General features: G+C 39.4%; 1 protein-coding gene across 1 annotated transcript; it reads right to left on the bottom strand.

Annotated features, from left to right (window-relative positions):
- Positions 1-5,476: 5,476 nt before the first annotated feature.
- On the bottom strand, positions 5,477-20,142 carry tmem230b (transmembrane protein 230b). Its single transcript, XM_062998280.1, has 4 exons — positions 20,076-20,142; positions 19,669-19,796; positions 14,493-14,618; positions 5,477-6,249 (listed from the first exon to the last, which is right to left on the bottom strand). Exons 2-4 carry the CDS (start codon positions 19,762-19,764, stop codon positions 6,109-6,111), a joined length of 363 nt encoding a protein of 120 aa, XP_062854350.1. The 5' UTR covers positions 19,765-19,796; positions 20,076-20,142; the 3' UTR covers positions 5,477-6,108.
- Positions 20,143-20,923: the final 781 nt, after the last annotated feature.

Genomic DNA, 20,923 nt, shown 5'->3' with positions numbered 1-20,923 from the left:
TGACGGATTCAAACATTACACAAAGCTATTGTGTGGAATATGTTTATTTATCATTTTTCACCAGTAAGTTGGGAGGGAGGGGGTATTTTGAGCATGTAGTGGGGACCTTCCCCCATAATAACCATGTGTTCAACCATGTGTATATATCCATATTGTTTTACCATGTAAATACTCATATTTCTTATAATTTTAGCTTATCATATATCTTTTGTACTTTTTATATATTTTAATATTTTTAATATTATTTTATTATTGCTGCTGGTCTCACTTAAGAGCTACCAAACAAAATTTTGTTGTATAACTACCGTGACAATAAAGTCTATCTTATTTTATCTTATCTTGATATATATTGTGATTACGGCCTTGAACCGCATTATTCTAGTCAGGGTCGTGATGGGTCTGATTCACTGGGAAGAGATACACACACATTCAGACACACTCAGGGCAATTTTTAGTATCTTCAATTGGCCTGACTGCATGTCTTTGGACTTGTGGGAGGAAACCGGGGGCACCTGCAGGAAACCCACTCTGACACAGGGAGAACATGCAAACTCCACACGGAAAAGACACTGGTCAGTTGTAGCCTAGTGGTTAAGATACTGGACTAGTAATCGAAAGGTCGCCGGGTTAAGCCCCATCACTGCCAGGTTGCCACTGTCGGGCCCTTGAGCAAGGCTCTTAACCTTCAATTGCTATACTGTCACAGTACTGTAAGTCGCTTTGGATTAAAGCATCTGCTAAATTCTGAAAATGAACAAATAAATAAACTCTGGTTTATTTCCAATTTTACATTTTAAATGTATCATAACATTTAAATTATTGACCTTTTGTCTTAATTTCATCATTTGGTTTCCCTCGAGGCTATGACTTTAATCTCATAGAGCCAACAGTCTCTTGTTGGAAGGTCATCAAAACCTGTTCACTTCAGAGCTGCTAGAGGGCGTAATAAACACTTTTTATTTCAGCTCTTTAAATCTTTACCAAAAAGGGTGGCACTGTGGCACAGGTGGTGGTGTGGGTGCCGCACCGTAGAAGGGGCTGAGGGAGGTGGAGTCGTCTCATGCCACCAATGATTTTCAACAAGCATTTCATGTTCTCCCCTGGTCCATGTGGCTTTTCTAGAAGTAGGGGGATTAGCTTCTCCTAAAATTCTATGCTACTATGTGTAAGTCTCTAAGTGTTTCCTTGCCCAATAAAACTGGTGCCATGTTCAATGGGTATGCTCCCAGTCTGTTCAGGAGTTGCCTGACCCATTGTGACCCTGACCAGCATAAATCAATTAGTTAGGAATGAATGAATAAAGGAATATTTTTTACAAATGTAAAAAAAAAGTTGTATAAAATATGCTGCAGTGACACATCGGGTAATGAAGTTGCACATCCTCCAACTTTGTGCTAAAAATATAAACAAAACAGTATATATTTATGTCCTCTGCATAATTCCTGGTAGATATAAATTAAAGTTCTAATAAATACACCTTCTGGTGAATTACCTTAATCTTACACTAAATTTCAACCTGTAACTAAAGTATATTTATTCTGAGAAAAACTAGCTTATCAAATAAATAAATAAACAATAAAACCATATTGGCAGTTATTGGCATGATTAACACAATACTTTAAGTGATAAGAATAAGCTAATTATAACATTTGTACTTAAATTTACCAAATATACCAAAATTTACAGGTTGTCTGTTATAGAAACTTACACAAATCGTTAAATATGTTTATAATACAAACTTCCTGAAGTGAAAATTGTCACAAGATCCTAATTTTATATTATTAAGTTAATTAAAATATATATACAGTGTATCACAAAAGTGAGTACACCCCTCACATTTCTGCAAATATTTCATTATATCTTTTCATGGGACAACACTATAGACATGAAACTTGGATATAACTTAGAGTAGTCAGTGTACAGCTTGTATAGCAGTGTAGATTTACTGTCTTCTGAAAATAACTCAACACACAGCCATTAATGTCTAAATGGCTGGCAACATAAGTGAGTACACCCCACAGTGAACATGTCCAAATTGTGCCCAAAGTGTCAATATTTTGTGTGACCACCATTATTATCCAGCACTGCCTTAACCCTCCTGGGCATGGAATTCACCAGAGCTGCACGGGTTGCTACTGGAATCCTCTTCCACTCCTCCATGATGACATCACGGAGCTGGTGGATGTTAGACACCTTGAACTCCTCCACCTTCCACTTGAGGATGCGCCACAGGTGCTCAATTGGGTTTAGTCCATCACCTTTACCTTCAGCTTCCTCAGCAAGGCAGTTGTCATCTTGGAGGTTGTGTTTGGGGTCGTTATCCTGTTGGAAAACTGCCATGAGGCCCAGTTTTCGAAGGGAGGGGATCATGCTCTGTTTCAGAATGTCACAGTACATGTTGGAATTCATGTTTCCCTCAATGAACTGCAGCTCCCCAGTGCCAGCAACACTCATGCAGCCCAAGACCATGATGCTACCACCACCATGCTTGACTGTAGGCAAGATACAGTTGTCTTGGTACTTCTCACCAGGGCGCCACCACACATGCTGGACACCATCTGAGCCAAACAAGTTTATCTTGGTCTCGTCAGACCACAGGGCATTCCAGTAATCCATGTTCTTGGACTGCTTGTCTTCAGCAAACTGTTTGCGGGCTTTCTTGTGCGTCAGCTTCCTTCTGGGATGACGACCATGCAGACCGAGTTGATGCAGTGTGCGGCGTATGGTCTGAGCACTGACAGGCTGACCTCCCACGTCTTCAACCTCTGCAGCAATGCTGGCAGCACTCATGTGTCTATTTTTTAAAGCCAACCTCTGGATATGACGCCGAACACGTGGACTCGACTTCTTTGGTCGACCCTGGCGAAGCCTGTTCCGAGTGGAACCTGTCCTGGAAAACCGCTGTATGACCTTGGCCACCATGCTGTAGCTCAGTTTCAGGGTGTTAGCAATCTTCTTATAGCCCAGGCCATCTTTGTGGAGAGCAACAATTCTATTTCTCACATTCTCAGAGAGTTCTTTGCCATGAGGTGCCATGTTGAATATCCAGTGGCCAGTATGAGAGAATTGTACCCAAAACACCAAATTTAACAGCCCTGCTCCCCATTTACACCTGGGACCTTGACACATGACACCAGGGAGGGACAACGACACATTTGGGCACAATTTGGACATGTTCACTGTGGGGTGTACTCACTTATGTTGCCAGCTATTTAGACATTAATGGCTGTGTGTTGAGTTATTTTCAGAAGACAGTAAATCTACACTGCTATACAAGCTGTACACTGACTACTCTAAGTTATATCCAAGTTTCATGTCTATAGTGTTGTCCCATGAAAAGATATAATGAAATATTTGCAGAAATGTGAGGGGTGTACTCACTTTTGTGATACACTGTATATACAGTATATCTGTTCAGTATATATATATATATTATATATATATATATATACACGAGGGATCTTCAATAACGATGAGGGTGGGATGAGTAGTAATTGGTCGTGTCTGAGAGACTGAGAGAGACGCTTATAGTCCGGATTTAGCTCCATCTGAGTTCCACCTTTTTGACGCTCAGAGAAGATGATGTGAAAGCAGCGGCGCATCAGTGGCTACGCGCTCAACCAAAAACATTTGATGGTGTTATTGAACTCAAGTTGGTACAATGCTGGGAAAAATGCATCGGAAGGTGACAATGTAGAAAAGTGATGTCATTTGTTTTTAAAATTGTTAATAAATAATGTTAAAAAAGTGCGGAAACTTTTTGAAGAACCCTCGTATATATTCTTTTTACCTATCTATAAACATCTTAGTTTATACAATTTGTGTTTTCAGTTGAGGTAAGTTTTTAGTGATAGCTCAGTGGTTAAGGTTCTGGATTAGTAATCAGAAGATTGCCAGTTAAAGCCCCATCACCACCCAGTTGCCACTGTTGGACCCCTGAGCAAGGCCCTTAAAAAAATCATGTTCAATCATAACTGTAAGTCACTTTGGATAAAAGCGTCTGATAAATGTAAAAATGTAAATGTAAAGTTTTTTATGTAACAAAAATGGACTGTTGTACATGAAACCAATGTAAATATACTGAACAGATGCGACACCACCACTGATACAACTTTTAATTACAGTAAAATACTCATAAATCCACCTACACTCCAGAGGTATTTAGTTCTGTATTATATGCTGCCTTAATAAGCAACTTCACAACAAAAGTAAATTAAATCCAATAAAACATTGTAGCAGTTGTAGCCTAATGGTTAAAGTACTGGTTGCCAGGTTGCCACTGTTGGGTCCTTGAGCAAGGCCCTTAACCCTCAATTGCTTAGACAGTATACTGTCACAACTGTAAGTCGCTTTCTGCTAAATGCAGAAAATGTAAATGTGAAACATTAAAAAAACAACTGATCTAAACTAATCACTGGTGGTTTATGTAGAAGAGTAATATAAAAGCTGGGTTATTAAATAGTGATCATGAAAAAAATCATGGAATGCAAAAATCAGCAGGAACTCTTGATCATAACATCATAATATCATTCTAATAAATCCACAGTAAACCAGCCTAATCTAAACTGGTCTAGTCCAAAGTGACAAACAAAAGAAAACGCCAAATAATCAAGGCAGACAATAACAGACTAAACAGTCATATCACTGTGACATACAAGCCCAAATCAGAAAACTGTTGGGACATTATGGTAAATGCAAATAAAATAAAAACACAGAGTTCCTTACATTTACTTTGACTTTTATTTGATTGCAGAAAGGATGAACCTGAGATATTTCATGTTTTATCTGCTCAACTTCATTTCATTTGTTAATAAACATCCATTCCTGCATTTCAGGCCTGCAACACATTCCAAAAAAAGTTGGGACGGGGGCAATTTAGGTCTAGTAATGAGGTGAAAAACTAAATAATAATGCAATTTTAAACAGGTGATTGTAATCATGGTTTGGTACAAAAGCAGAATCCAGGAAAGGCTGAGAGTCTCTGATGAGTAAAGATGATCAGAGGATCCAGTTTGTCAACAAATGTGTGAGAAAATGATTGAAATGTTTACAAACAATGTACCTCAAAGAAAGGGTACGGGTACTGGACTGGCCTGCCTGCAGTCCTGACCTGTCCCCAATAGAGAATTTTGAAAGGAAAAATGCGACAACGACGACCCCGTACTGTTGCACATCTTAAGACGTGTTTGCAGGAAGAACGAGACAAAATAAAAGCTGAAACACTAAATCACTTGGTCTCCTCGGTGCCAAAACATTACAAAGTGGTAAATGCTTTACTGTCCCAACTTTTTTTGGAATGTGTTGCAGGACTGAAATACAGGAATGGATGTTTATTAATAAATTAAATGAAGTTGAGCAGATAAAAGCAATCAAATAAAAGTAAATGTAAGAAACTCTGTGTTTTTTTTGATGTTGTGTCCCAACTTTTTCTGATTTGGGGTTGTATTTAATGCAGCGTTAAATATGAAACAGAAACTTGCCTTTGGATCAGTTTTAATTAGCATGTAAAATTACTATTACATTCCAGTCCAGTATCATAAATGCTCTACACATCGTTTGCATTACTGGAATGAAATATAAATCCTGATAGTGAACGTTCAGGCTCACATGGCCGGTCTTAAGAAGCACTTTTCTACCTTATATCACTGTATACAAATCAAAATAGGATCCTGTTCTAAAGCAGCATACACTGATCAGCCACAACATTAAAATTACCTCCTTGTTTCTACACACACTGTCCATTTTATCAGCTCCACTTACCATATAGAAGCACTTTGTAGTTCTACAATTACTGACTGTAGTCCATCTGTTTCTCTGCATGCTTTGTTAGACCCCTTTCATGCTGTTCTTCAATGGTCAGGACCCCCACAGGACCACTACAGAGTAGGTATTATTTGGGTGGTGGGTCATTCTCAGCACTGCAGTGGTGGTGGTGTGTTAGTGTGTGTTGTGCTGGTATGAGTGGATAAGACACAGCAGCGCCGATGGAGTTTTTAAACACCTCACTGTCCCTGCCACAAGGAGGTGGTTTTAATGTTATGGCTGATCAGTGTATATAAAATCTTCCTCAGACGGTTATGATGTTTTGGGTTTTTCAGCCATTAGAAATCAGTCATCAAAGTCTGGGATGTCATCATAGGAGTAGCCTTTGTAGCCCTTATATGCATAGTAAGCAATGCGCAGATGGTAGAATCCAGGAATGAAGACGAGAATTCCAATAATGAGAACTGGTATAGTGCGTTCACGGTGCTGCAAGTAAAACAAACATCTCTGTTATTAAAGCAAAACATCTAAACACCTAATAATAGTAAGTGATAGACACAGTAGGATTAAATATATTGGGTTGTTACTTTACTATGATATTTTGCCATTAAGGCTGCAGAGCATGATTGTCGTCTTCCTACAGATTTGATATGATGAACAGCTTTTTTTTAGAACTTGCCACCTTAGAGTTTCAAACTCATATTTCAGGTGGTGCAGCAGTAAAACACACTAGCATACTAGAGCTGACATTTCAAACTCATCGTTTCAAAACTCAGCTCTGCCATCTGGCTGGGCTGTGCGCCTACATGAACAACGATTGGCTATTGTTCATACAGGATGGGAGCAGGATGGGGATTCCTCATAACCGAGTCCAGGAGTAATGTGTTGATCGGGTTCTGTCTCTCCTTACACAAAGCTGATCCGCAAATGAACTTGCCTCGTGCAGGTGAAAAGGTGCAATCGGTACTGCACGTGTCGGAGGGGATGCGTGTCAGTCTCGCTCTTCTCAATCAGGTAGGGGATTGACATAAATACGGAGGAAGCATAATGGAATTGGGTAATTGGATACGCTAAAAGTCGGGAGAAAATTATCAACAAAAATATAATTTATGGTGTGATTTGTGATTAAGAAGAGGCTTGATGGCTTTAATATTACTTCATTTCACATTGTTTGCAGGTTTTATGATGAGTAATACTAATCAATTCAACTGTGTAGTTTAAAAGGACATCAAGCATAGGAAAAGACAACATACACTGATCAGTCACAACATTAAACTCACCTCCTTGTTTCTACACTCACTGTCCATTTTATCATCTCCACTTACCATATACAACCCCTGGCAAAAATTATGGAATCACCACTCTTGAAAGATGTTCTTTCAATTGTTTAATTTTGTAGAAAAAAAATAAATCACAGACATGCCACAAAACTATCATTTCTCAAACTGTCAACCCTCTGGCATTAAGAAACAATACAAAAAGAAACAAATATAATAGTTGTGGTCAGTCACAATTGCTTTTTTTTAGATCAAGTAGAGGAAAAAAATATGGAATCACTCAAATCTGAGGAAAAAATTATGGAATCATTAGAGAAAACTGCACCATTATTACTCTGTTGCACCACCTCTGGCTTTTATAATGGTTTAAACTCTCTGAGGCATGGAGTTAACTAATGACAAACAGTATTCTTCATCAATCTGCCTTCAACTGTCTCTTATTGCTGTTGCCAGATCAGCTGCAGGTTGGAACCTTGTCATTGTCCATTTTCTTCAATTTCCACCAGAGATTTTCAAATGGATTGAGATCCGGACTATTTGCAGGCCATGCCATTGACATTATATGTTTTCTTGAAGGAAAGTTTTCATGTCCTTTGCCCTATGGCAAGATGCATTATCATCTTGAAAAATGAAGTCTTCATCACCAAACATCCTTTCAACTGATGGAATAAGAAAAGCGTCCAAAATTTCAATGTGGACTTTGGCATTTATTGAAGACCATCTCCCCTGTGCCTTTACCCGACATGCAGGCCCATATCATCAACAACTGTGGAAATTAACATGTTTTCTTTAGGCAGTTATCTTCATAAATTTCATTGGACAGACACCAAACAAAAGTTCCAGCATCATCACCTTGCCCAATGCAGATTCGCGATTCATCACTGAAGATCACTTTTATCCAGTCACCCACAGTCCACGATTGCTTTTCTTTAGCCTACTTTAACCTTGTTCTTTTCTTTTTAGGTGTTAATGATGGCTTTTGTTTGGCTTTTCTGTATGTAAATCCCATTTCTTTTAGGTGATTTCTTACAGTTCAGTCACAGACATTGACTCCACTTTCCGGCCACTTGTTTCTCATTTGTTTTGTTGTGCATTTTCTGTTTTCAAGACATATTGCTTTAAGTTTTCTATCTTGATGCTTTGATGTCTTACTTGGTCTACCAGTATGCTTCCCTTTTACAACCTTCCCATTTTGTTTGTACTTGGTCCAGATTTTAAACACAGCTTACTGGGAACAACCAACATCTTTTGCGACATTCCACAATGATTTATCTTCTTGAAGGAGTTTTATAATCCTCTCATTTGTTTCAACTGACATATCTTGTGTTGGAACCATGATTCATGACAATCTGCTTTGTGCAACAGCTCTCCGAGGTGTAAGCACTCTTTTTAAACTGAAGAATAATTAGCAAATCTAATCTGCTGCAGATGTTTTGTTTTTAAACTGCAAATTACAGAGTGATTCCATAATTTTTTCCTCAGATTTGAGTGATTCCATATTTTTTTCCTCTACTTGATCTAAAAAAAGCAATTGTGACTGACCACAACTATTATATTTGTTTCTTTTTTTTATTGTTTCTTAATGCCAGAAGGTTGACATTTTGAAAAATGATAGTTTTGTGGCATGTCTGTGATCTATTTATTTTTTACAAAATTAAACAATTGACAGAACATCTTCCAAGAGTGGTGATTCCATAATTTTTGCCAGGGGTTGTAGAAACACTTTGTAGTTCTACAATTACTGACTGTAGTCTATCTGTTTCTCTACATACCTTTTTAACCTGCTTTCATCCTGTTCTTCACTGGTCAGAGTGGACCCCCACAGGACCATCACAGAGCAGGTATTATTTAGGTGGTGGATCATTCTCAGCCCTGCAGTGACACTGACATGGTGGTGGTGTGTTAGTGTGTGTTGTACTGGTATGAGTGGATCAGACACAGCACTGTCCACTCTATTACACACTCCTACCTAGTTGGTCCACCTTGTAGATGTAAAGTCAGAGACGATCGCTCATCTATTGCTGCTGTTTGAGTCGGTCATCTTCTAGACCTTCATCAGTGGTCACAGGACGCTGCCCTTGGGGCGCTGTTGGGGCGCTGGATATATCTTTGGTTGGTGGACTACTCTCAGTCCAGCAGTGACAGTAAGGTGTTTAAAAACTCCAGCAGCGCTGCTGTGTCTGATCCACTCATACCAGCACAACACACACTAACACACCACCACCATGTCAGTGTCACTGCAGTGCTGAGAATGATCCACCACCTAAATAATACCTGCTCTGTGGGGGTCCTGACCATTGAAGAACAGGGTGAAAGCAGGTTAAAAAGGTATGTAGAGAAATAGATGGACTACAGTCAGTAATTGTAGAGCTACAAAGTGCTGCTATATAGTAAGTGGAGCTGATAAAACGGTAGACAGACATGCATTTGCTTTCCTGTAAGAGGCTAACAGAACATTGTCTTATTTCCATGAACAATAGAAGCAGCTTTATAACCACTGTGTGTCTGAGCAACAGATTAAATGTGTTATTGACCCAGAGCTACAGGGAGTGTTACACGCTGCTTTAATAACCTCTTAACAGCTCGTGATTGTTTTATTGTGTGGAACTTTAGCTGTAATGACAACGCATAAATCCTGACACTCCCGTGTTTGTAATTTAGACACAGATTTCTTAACTCATCTAAATTACTCACAATGATTATAGACATCCGTCAGAACCTTAAACTAATGTTAAAAAAGTACCATAACTCAAATATTCAGACTTAACTTCTGTAGGGCGGCACGGTGGCTCAGTGGGTATTACTGTCGCCTCACAGCAAGAAGGTCCTGGGTTTAATCCCCATTTAGTCCGGGTCCTTTCTGTGTGGAGTTTGCATGTTCTCCCCGTGTCTGCGTGGGTTTCCTCCAGGAGCTCCGGTTTCCTCCCACAGTCCAAAGACATGCAAGTGAGGTGAATTGGAGATACTACATTGACCATGACTGTGTTCGATATAACCTTGTGAACTGATGAACCATTTTAGATTTATTTCCACCTGTAATGTGACCAATGATCCGAACAATTCAAATGAAAACAAAACAAAACTGTTTAGAAGGGAAACATAAAAACAACCTAAGTGTTAAGTGCTTAAGTGGTCACACCTTCTTATAATTTGCGGTGTGATTGTGTTCAGAATTAACCAATCACATGCAAGCTCATGTTGAACAGTACTTATTTATTTATTAGGATTTTAACGTCATGTTTTACACTTTGGTAACATTCATGACAGGAACAGTAGTTACAGGTTACACAAGATTCATAAATTTAATATCAAATACAGTCATGGACAATTTTGTATCTCCAGTCAACCTCACTTGCACGTCTTTGGACTGTGGGAGGAAACCAGAGCACCCGGAGAAACCCACACGGACACGGGGAGAACATGCAAACTCCACACGGACCTGAACCGCTCCACACGGACCTGAACCGCTCCACTGGGGGATCGAACCCGGGACTTTCTTTCTGTGAGGCGACAGTGCTACCCACTGAAACGCCTTTTTGTGTAAATATGTATCTCTCTTTACTTGAGTCATTTATTTTACTTTAGGTCATGTTACGACATTTTATGGGGGGTATAAAAAGTCTACACACCTCTGTTAAAATTTAAAAGGTTTTTGTCTGAACAAAATGAATAATTTTAGATTTATTTCCACCTGTAATGTGACAAATAAATCAAACAATTTAATTGAAAACAAAATAAAACTTTAGAAGGGAAACGTAAAAACAAACTAAAACAATGTGGTTGTTTAAGTGTTTATATCCTCTAATAATTGGGCATGTCACTGTGTTCAGAATGAACCAGCAAGCTCATGCTAAACAGTATTTATTTACTTATTAACAGTATTATACATTCATGACAGGAACAGTAGTTACTCATTACACAAGATTCCTCAGTTCACAAGCTTAATGTCAAACACAGTCATGGACAATTTTGTATCTCCAATTCACCTCACTTGCACTTCTTTGGACTGTGGGAGGAAAACAGAGCTCCCGGAGGAAACCATGCAAACTCCACAAAGTACCCAGACCACCCCCCCTGGGGGTCGAACCCACGACCTTCTTGCCATGGGGCAACAGTGCTACCCACCGAGCTACTGTGTTGCCTTCATTACCAATATCAAAATCACCAAAATGTCTTTGGACTGTGGGAAGAAAACCAGAGCTCCTGGAGGAGCAAATGCAAACTCCACACAGAAAGGCCCCAGACTGCCCCACCTGGGGATCGAACCCAGGACCTTCTTGCTGTGTGGCGACAGTACTACCCACTGAGCAACCACGTCACAGTTTAGCTCTTCTGCTCTTCTAGAACTATTTTCCTGATATTTACTAAGTTGCATCTTACAAAAGCCACAGATTTTATGACAGTATTTACAGTGATTTAAATGAGGATAAAATCTTGAATGTGAAACATTATGATCCTTAGGATGTCACAAATACCCTGATAGTAGATAATACTGATAACACTGCTGCGTGCCGTGAGGGTTTGAATAATCAGCACATGTAACACCCTGCAGGATAAAGTCTGTTTGTTGTTAACATTGCTGCCACACACTTGATGTTTATGCTGTTTGTTTCTGTGTGTGTGCGTCTTTAAATTGTTTTGCTTCACACTTTTATATTAAGTCGGCAGCTCCCCATACTCAAAACAAATCACAAAGCATCTGGACGTCTAAACAATTTCATCACTGTGAAGTTTTCCTGCTTTTATTACAATGGAAGTGCACCAAGGGGGCACATGAGGGGGCTGCGGCTACCTCCAAAATATCACAAAATTGTCACTAGATCTGAGCAAGGCTGTAGCCATGAATTGGGGTCCTGTCATTCTGAAACACATCAACAACTGATGGTGACACTAACAGATCCTAGGCTAACACTACACAAAGCTCAGGAGAAGAATATGTTCATAATATATAAACCAGTACATTGTGGGGGCACGATGGCTCGGTGGGTAGCACTGTCGCCTCACAGCAAGAAGGTCCTGGGTTCATTTCCCATTGTAACATTAGGGTTACAATCTTGTCAAATGGTCTTTAACCAAACAAACGAAGTGTTATTCTATATTTGACCACTGAGTGGCACTGTAGACCATTCTGTGATAAGCTTCCCATATAATGGTATATAATATTAATACATGGTACATAGTGCTGGTGTAAAACACAACTTGGTGTACGTTGACCACAAGAGTGGGTACGAGTAAACACTCATTTATTTATTAGGATTTTAACTTCATGTTTTACACTTTGTTTACATTCATGACAGGAACGGTAGTTACTCATTACACAAGATTCATCAGTTCACAAGTTTAATATCGAACACAGTCATGGACAATTTTGTATCTCCAATTCACCTGTGGGAGGAAACCGGAACTCCCGAAGGAAACCCATGCAGACACGGGGAGAACATGCACATACTCCACACAGAAAGGACCCGAACCGCTTCACCTGGGGATCGAACCCAGGACCTTCTTCTACCCACCGAGCCACTGTGCCACCTCTAAACACTACTTAAATCATTACAAGCCATTTAAATCGAGCATTTTGGAACATATTTTTAATAAAATAATTTTGCTAAGGTTTAGACACGAAATTAAAATAAAACAAATTAACTATTTGTCCTGGTCAGGGTTGTAGTGGGTACTGCACCACCTGGTACTACTGGGTACAAGGCAGATACACTTTAGACAGGGCACCGATCTATCACAGGTCGACACACTTGTAATCAGGAACTGCCTACACACTCTGCCAACATGAGGCTGGGCATCGACCTGAGGATTTTATCCCGGTACTTAACAGAGAGTCAAGGTACTGTTGGCTATGATGTGGAGGTTTGTGTGACCAAGAATATGCCTCCCAAGACCATGGGACTGGCTATTTAACATAAATACATTAACAGCATGCACATGTTAAAGGTATTTTGGTTGAGATTGTCTGGTGTCTGAACAAAACAACCAAATTCAATAATTAATTAAGATGCGTGTCCCAATCATTTTGTCTATATAGTGTATATGAATGTAATGATAACTTTTTAATGGTGATTTTTTATTCTAAACAAATTAAAGGTTGGATTTGTCTTATTTTTTAGTGTAAGAATAATCTAAGTTACCAACACGTGAATTTCTTATTACTCTTTATACTTATCTTTACTAAAAGAGCTGATAATTGCTAAATAATGGTAAATAATGCACATAGGCTATAGATCCTACATTGTACCATATAAAAAACCTGTGTAGTGATTATAAAGCCATTAGAAATGTGACATACCAGTTGGCTAAAACTACTTCTAAAAGTAGACAATTTAAAAAGGGACTAGCATGGGTGAATGCATATTAAAATCTGTATATTTTTACAATGTAATACATGAATAAACAAGTTGTCTCATCATTTACTCACTCACTCACTTTCTTAACAGCTTATCCAGTCAGGGTCACAGCTTTTCAATGGGCACAAGGCACACAGTAACAACCTGGATGGGGCGCCAGTCCATCGCAGGGCAGACACACACACACATACACCCATTCACCTATAGGGCAATTCAGTGTATCGAATTAATCTGACTGCATGTTTTTGGACTGTGGGAGGAAACCGGCGCTCCTGGAGGAAACCCACGCAAACACAGGGAGAACATGCAAACTCCACACAGAAAGGACCCGAGCCGCCCCGCCTGGGGATCGAACCCAGGACCTTCTTGCTGTGAGGCGACAGCGCTACCCCACTGCCGCCCTTCATCATTTACTTTTAGCGGTACTGATTTTTTATCACCACCAGTGCTTTGATTTTTATCCAGCTTTGAAAATTACATTTAAAGTATTTAAATATCAAATGAAGTAAACAAATTATTTGATCCCTTTTTATTTATTTATCTATACACTTGTTTATTTAAAAAAATCTTGGTTGTTTATCTTGGTTTTGCCTGGGCATTGTTCAGTCATCAGCTTGTACAATGCACATTAAACGACTATGCAGTAAACTACGTCTGTTTTGTTTCCGGCTGTTTAACATGTGGATGTCGTTAACGTATTTATGTTAAAAGTTATTTTAACTGAGATTGTCTGGTGTCTGTCTGGTGTCTAATTGTCTAATGGCATCATGGGGAAAATTCTAAATATATTTCACACATAGAGGTTCTTAAGTTGTCTTTGCTTTAGACCGTTCAGCAGAGCATCATCAATAAAATCCATCTGCCATCGCTCCTGCTCCCAATATGAATTAATACGGATCTCTTCATCCACTAATGCGGGCAACCACAAAGGTACTTATGGAGCACATTATACAGACTCAGACTGTTTGAAATGGCCTTTTTGTTTACAATCCCCAGCTGAATGTTTCCCAGATCTCATTTAGAGGCAATATCGCTACAGAGGCTAAATGATGGCTGTGTATATAAATGAAGAGAACGGCCTCATTTGCATACTCACATCTTGAACCTCGAAGTATCCCGCTAAGAGGAGAGATCCGATGGTGATCAGAACTGTGCCGATGAAAAACAGAACAGCAGCCAGAGTGATGGCCTTGTACGGGACCTTGGGTGGGCTCCTCTTGAACTAAAAAAACAACAAATTATTTTTATTAGGCATGTAGCCACTCTAACCAGCAGTTAACATGATTTCCTTAATTAGTCACTGTACATGAAAGTGCGATTACATTAAATGATTTTACTGGTTGTATGCCATGTGTAAACAGTTGCGATTGGCATTTTTGGTGCCCCTATATATTAAGTAAAATATTTCCTGAAATTAAGTGTTAAGTGAAACTGCTTGGATATACACCAATCAGCCATAACATTAAAGCCACCTCCTTGTTTCTACACTCACTGTCCATTTTATCAGCTCCACTTACCATATAGAAGCACTTTGTAATTCTACAATTACTGACTGTAGTCCATCTGTTTCTCTGCATGCTCTGTTACCCCACTTTCATGCTGTTCTTTAATGGTCAGGACCCCCCAGGACCACCACAGAGCAGGTATTATTTAGGTGGTGGATCATTCTCAGCACTGCAGTGACACTGACATGGTGGTGGTGTGTTAGCGCTGCTGGAGTTTTTAAATACCGTGTCCACTCACTGTCCACTCTATTAGACACTCCTACCTAGTTGGTCCACCTTGTAGATGTAAAGTCAGAGACGATCGCTCATCTATTGCTGCTGTTTGAGTTGGTCGTCTTCTAGACCTTCATCAGTGGTCACAGGATGCTGCCCACGGGGCGCTGTTGGCGGAATATTTTTGGTTGGTGGACTATTCTCAGTCCAGCAGGGACAGTGAGGTGTTTAAAAACTCCAGCAGCGCTGCTGTGTCTGATCCACTCATACCAGCACAACACACACTAACACACCACCAACATGTCAGTGTCACTGCAGTGCTGAGAATGATCCACTACTAAATAATACCTGCTCTGTGGTGGTCCTGACCATTGAAGAACAGCATGAAAGGGAGCTAACAAAGCATGCAGAGAAACAGATGGACTACAGTCAGTAATTGTAGAACTACAAAGTGCTTCTATATGGTAAGTGGAGCTGATAAAATGGACAGTGAGTGTGGAAACAAGGAGGTGGTTTTAATGTTATGGCTGATCGGTGTACAAGGGAGCTTGAAAAGGTTTCTGCACTTTTATATTTTGGTTGGAAGCGGTGAGGGTGGGGGGAGGAGTAGTAATCGGTCGTGTCGGAGAGACGCTTATAGTCCGGATTTAGCTCCATCTGATTTCCACCTTTTTGGACGCTTTAGGGGAAAAAGATTTTCAAGTGATGATGATGTGAAAGCAGTGCTTCATCAGTGGCTACACGCTTAACTTGAAGAACCCTTGTATTTTGTAAATATAAACACATTTCAAATTTGATGCCTACAACACAGTTTAAAAGTTGGGACAAATGTGTGTTTACCCCTGTGTTCTATCACCTTCCTTATTAATGAGACTTTTTAGTAGTTTGGGAACTGAGGACAGGTTTGCAAGTTGAATTTTTCATCATTTTTGCTTGATATGAGACTTCAGCTGCTCAAGAGTCCATGTTCACCGTCCTTTGTACATTTTCAATAAGACACAGATCTGGACTGCAGGCAGGCCAGTCAAGCACACATACTCTGTGTCTATGAATACACTCTGTTGTAGTGCATACAAAATGATGCTTGATATTGTCTTTTTTAAATAACCAATGACTTCCGGGAAAAGATGCTTGTCTTTAAAATCTATAATTAGTCTTTGCATCTATGGTACTTTCACACATATGCTTGTGACTCATGAGCACTGATGCACCCCCATACCATGACAGATGTTGGCTCTTCCAGCTTTCCCCGATAACAGTCTGGATGATTCTTTTCGTCTCTGTCCCTGTAAACTCAATGCCTTTTTTCCAGAAAACAAGCTAAAACTTGGACTTCTCTGACCACAGAAAACGTTCACATTTACAATGTTCCATCCAAAATGAGCTTGGATCTGTGTTTCTGCATATAACTGATGCTTGGCTTTTTTTCTTTTTGTGGGCGGCATGGTGGCTCGGTGGGTAGCACTGTCACCTCATAGCAAGAAGGTCCTGGGTTCGATCCCCAGGCGGGGTGGTCCGGGTCCTTTCTGTGTGGAGTTTGCATGTTCTCCCCGTGTCTGCGTGGGTTTACTCCGGGTGCTACGGTTCCCTCCCAGAGTCCAAAGATGTGCAAGTGAGGTGAACTGGAGATACAAAATTCTCCATGATTGTGTTTGACATTAAACTTGTGAACTGATGAATCTTGTGTAAATAGTTTCTGTCATGAATGTAACCAAATGTGTAAAACATGACGTTAAAATCCTGATAAATAATTAATAACTTTCTTTATGTAATGGTTTCAAATTGCATTGCTTGACATAGTGGCTTACTGTATTAATTGACAACAGTTATCTGAAGTACTCCCAAGCCCCTGTGGCTATATTTATCACAGAAGCATCACAGAGAGTATTTCATGTAATGCCATCCAAGGGTCACGGACATTCAGTAGTATTTTCTATTTTTGGCCCTACACAGAATGAGATCTCAATATTATGTAAAATATGACGTAAATAATTTGCAATCCTGCCATGGCACATTGTACCAGCCATGGCTCATTGTTGCTTGTACAGACTGAGCCTTTCCTGGATCCTTCTTTATACCTAATTATGATTCAAGGAATCCCTTAACTGTTACCAATTCACCGGCTTATACTGTGGAAGACACTGTTCCTTAAATATTCCAACTTTTCACGCTTATTTCACTTCTGTCTCAACTTTTTAAAAGTGTGCTGTGGGCATCAAATTCTAAATGTGTTTTTGATTACAAAATACAATCAAGACGATCACCGAAAAACCTGGAAACCTTTTCTTTCTGCATTGTGCATAATGTCCAAACCTTTCTGATAATGAATTCTGAGTGCCAAACTGGTTCTGCTCACAATGTTAATGTTCATGGTACTATTTGTATTACTGCTGTGTTGTTTTTTATTATTAAATAAAGGATTAGGACTCGTTTATATTAAACTCTGTGATGTGTTTTATTTTAATAGGACGTTATGAGTTTGCATCTCTAGTTCCAAATTTGTAGGAATGTGCAGGCATCAATTTTCAAAACTGTTTACATGTACAAAAAGTACATTTAATATCTTGTATTTGTACTATTTTTAACTGAATACAGGTCCAATGGATTTGCAGTTTTCTGTCAGTATTTATTTAAATGAATTTCAGTTCTTTGTTAGATTTTTGGACTAAATAACAATAACATGATGTTCTTGTGATAAAAGACTGGTTGACAAGTACCAGTAGATGCCAGCTAGTTGAGCCAACTTGTGTTACATGAATTTTAAATCTTACTACATTATACTCATATTTAAAATAGGGCAGTGATAGCTCAGTGGTTAATGTACTGGACTAGTAAACAGAAGGTTGCCGGTTCAAGCCCCGCCACCACCAAGTTGCCACTATTGGGTCCCTGAGCAAGGCCCTTAACCCTCAATTGCTCATTGTGTAAGTCGCTTTGGATAAAAGTGTCTGCTAAATGCTGAAAATGTAAATGTAGAATACTGATGAAGTTAAATTAAAGTAATCTTTCAGCTTGATGGCTTTTTATAATTTCAGAAATATATATTACTAATAATATATTACTGTAATACACCTCTGATGATGTTTTGTATTTTGTTTTGTATTACTGCTCTGTTGTTTTTTATGATTAAATTAAAGATTATGACTCCTTTATATAAAACTCTGTGATGTGTTTTATATTTTGACGGGACGTTATGAGCTTGCATCGCTAGTTCCAAATTTGTAGGAATGTTCAAGCATCAAATTTTAAATCTGTTTACATGTACAAAAAGTACATTTAATAACTTGTATTTTTAACTGAATACAGGTCCAATAGATTTGCTCATTTTGTCTGTCAGTATTTATTTAAATTAAGATAAGATAAGATTCCTTTATTGATCCCCATAGGGGAAATCCGAGTGTTACAGCAGCACAGAGTAAATACAGTTATAGAAAATAAAACAGAGAAGATCTTTTGTGGGTTGTTTGGGCTGCTGGTCAGTTTGAGGACAGCTTGAGTATTCTGCTGCTGTTATGCAGTCTGATGGCAGTGGGCACTAAAGAACGTCTGAAGCGCTCCGTCTTGCTCTTTGGTGGAATAAGCTTATGACTAAATGAACTGCCCAGTTGTTGCTGTTCCAGACTGACCACAGAGCTGGCTTTCCTCACCAGCCTTTTGAGTTTGCTGGTTTCTCCAGCCTTGATGCCACCACCCCAGCACACCACAGCAAAATAGAGGGCACTGGCTACCACAGACTGATAAAAAACTTTGTAGACCCACCACTGCCAGGTTGCTGCTGTTGGGCCCTTGAGTAAGGCCCTTAACCCTCAATTGTTCAGATTGTGTACTGTAACTGTAATGTAAGTCGCTCTGGATAAAGGCGTCTGCTAAATGTAAATCAGTCTATTTCACAGATTGAAAGACCTCTGCCTCATCAGAAAGGATGTCCTTTACAGTAGATGGATTTTTGGACTATATAACATGATGTCTTGATGTCAGGGCAGTGGTAGCTCAGCGGTTAAGGTACTGGACTAGTAATCAGGAGGTTGCCAGTTCAAGCACCACCAGGTTGCAGCTGTTGGGCCCTTGAGCAGGCCTCAATTGCTTAGATTGTATACTGTCACCACTGTAAGTCGCTTTGGATGAAAGCGTCTGCTAAATGCTGAAAATGTAAACGTAAATGTTTAAAAATACTGATAAACTTAAATGAAGGTAATACTGATATCAGGGCAGTTGTTGCCTAGTGGTTAAGGTACTGGACTAGTAATCAAAAGGTTGCTGGTTCAAGACTCATCACTGCCAGGCTGCAAACTGTTAGGCGCTTGAGCAAGGCCGTTAACCCGCAATTGCTTAGACAACATAAAGTACTGTAAGTGGCTTTGGATAAAAGCATCTGCTAAATGCAGAAAATGTAAATCTGATATTTCAACTTGATGACTTTTTAAAATGTCAGTAAAAGCTAGTTATATATGTAATACACCTCATTAAATTAAAGTCGTACTAAAGCAAACACACTTGGGGGAAAAAACAGAAACAAAAATGTACCAGCTGTACTAAATCAGTTTTATTTCTCACCTGTAGGTCGATGTATCCATCATCATCACTTGATAGTCTGGAGTATCTCACTTGACTGCTGTTCAGTCCACTAGTTACTGTGTTTCTCGCCGGCATTTTTACTTTTAATCACCTTTCTTTATTTCATTCTGCAACAAACCACATAAAACATTGTTACTTATATACTTTATACTGCTGTAAACACAAATACAGATCAAACGCGGTGTAAATCTAGTAAAGATCAGCACTTATACTTTTAGCACTTTAGATGTTTGTGACTGGTCCTATTATTTTATTTATTGTAAGACCAATGCATGTAAATGTAAATCGGCTTAACTAGCTTTTAGGTTAATTACTGGATTATTTACAAGCAGGTTACTTATTTTTAAAATAGTTTACAAACAGCTATAAATTTTATTCTAAAATACCTTATCTAAATATAATTCTGTGCTGTTCAGTGACAGATCCAACACGCGCTGATGTTATGATGCTGCCTTTCCGGTATTAAATACAAATGCGCAAGCGCAATAATGGCTACGTCCCAAACCGCAAAACACTACTAGTAGTGCACTACAGTAGTGCATACCAAACCAACAAGAGCGGCGCACCGCAAGCACCTTACTTAGTACACTAGTATGCGGATTAAGACGACTTTTAATGGCTACGTCTCAAACTACAAAACACTACTAAAAGTGCACTATTCTCATACCAAACCAGCAAGCACAAAGCACTGCAAGCCCCCTATTTAGTACACTAGTATGCGGATTAAGACGGTTTCAAACTGTTTAAAACCATACAGTCATATAGCGCCATAAACGCACTCGGTGTGTAATTTATGCAGAAATATTAGAACAACATTGAAATGCAAGACACACACACACCCCCACACACACACACACACATCATTGCACACGCAGAATACGTGCTAAAAATGAAAAGCAAAACCTCAGTTACATTGTTTTCACGCCGCTTGACCTCTTTACTGAACAACAATACGAGGATTTGCACTTAAAATGCAGAATTTCTGTCAGAACTGCATACAGTTTTTATTGCTTTCCACCATGTGGTGCTTCAAACATGTATTTAATCATTAAAATGCAATCATTACACTGAGGAAAGTTAAATGCAATGCTGGCGGCATGGTGGCTTGGTGGGTAGCACTGTAGCCTCAAAGCAAGAAAGTCCTGGGTTTGATCCCCAGGTGGGGTGGTCTGGGTCCTGTCTGTGTGGAGTTTGCATGTTCTCCCCATGTCTGCGTGGGTTTCCTCCGGGTGCA

The sequence above is a fragment of the Trichomycterus rosablanca genome, chromosome 7 (assembly GCF_030014385.1).
Source record: "Trichomycterus rosablanca isolate fTriRos1 chromosome 7, fTriRos1.hap1, whole genome shotgun sequence".
NCBI lineage: Eukaryota > Metazoa > Chordata > Actinopteri > Siluriformes > Trichomycteridae > Trichomycterus > Trichomycterus rosablanca.
The sequence above is the reverse complement of the archived record's forward strand: the minus strand, read 5'-3'. Positions and strand labels throughout refer to the sequence as shown.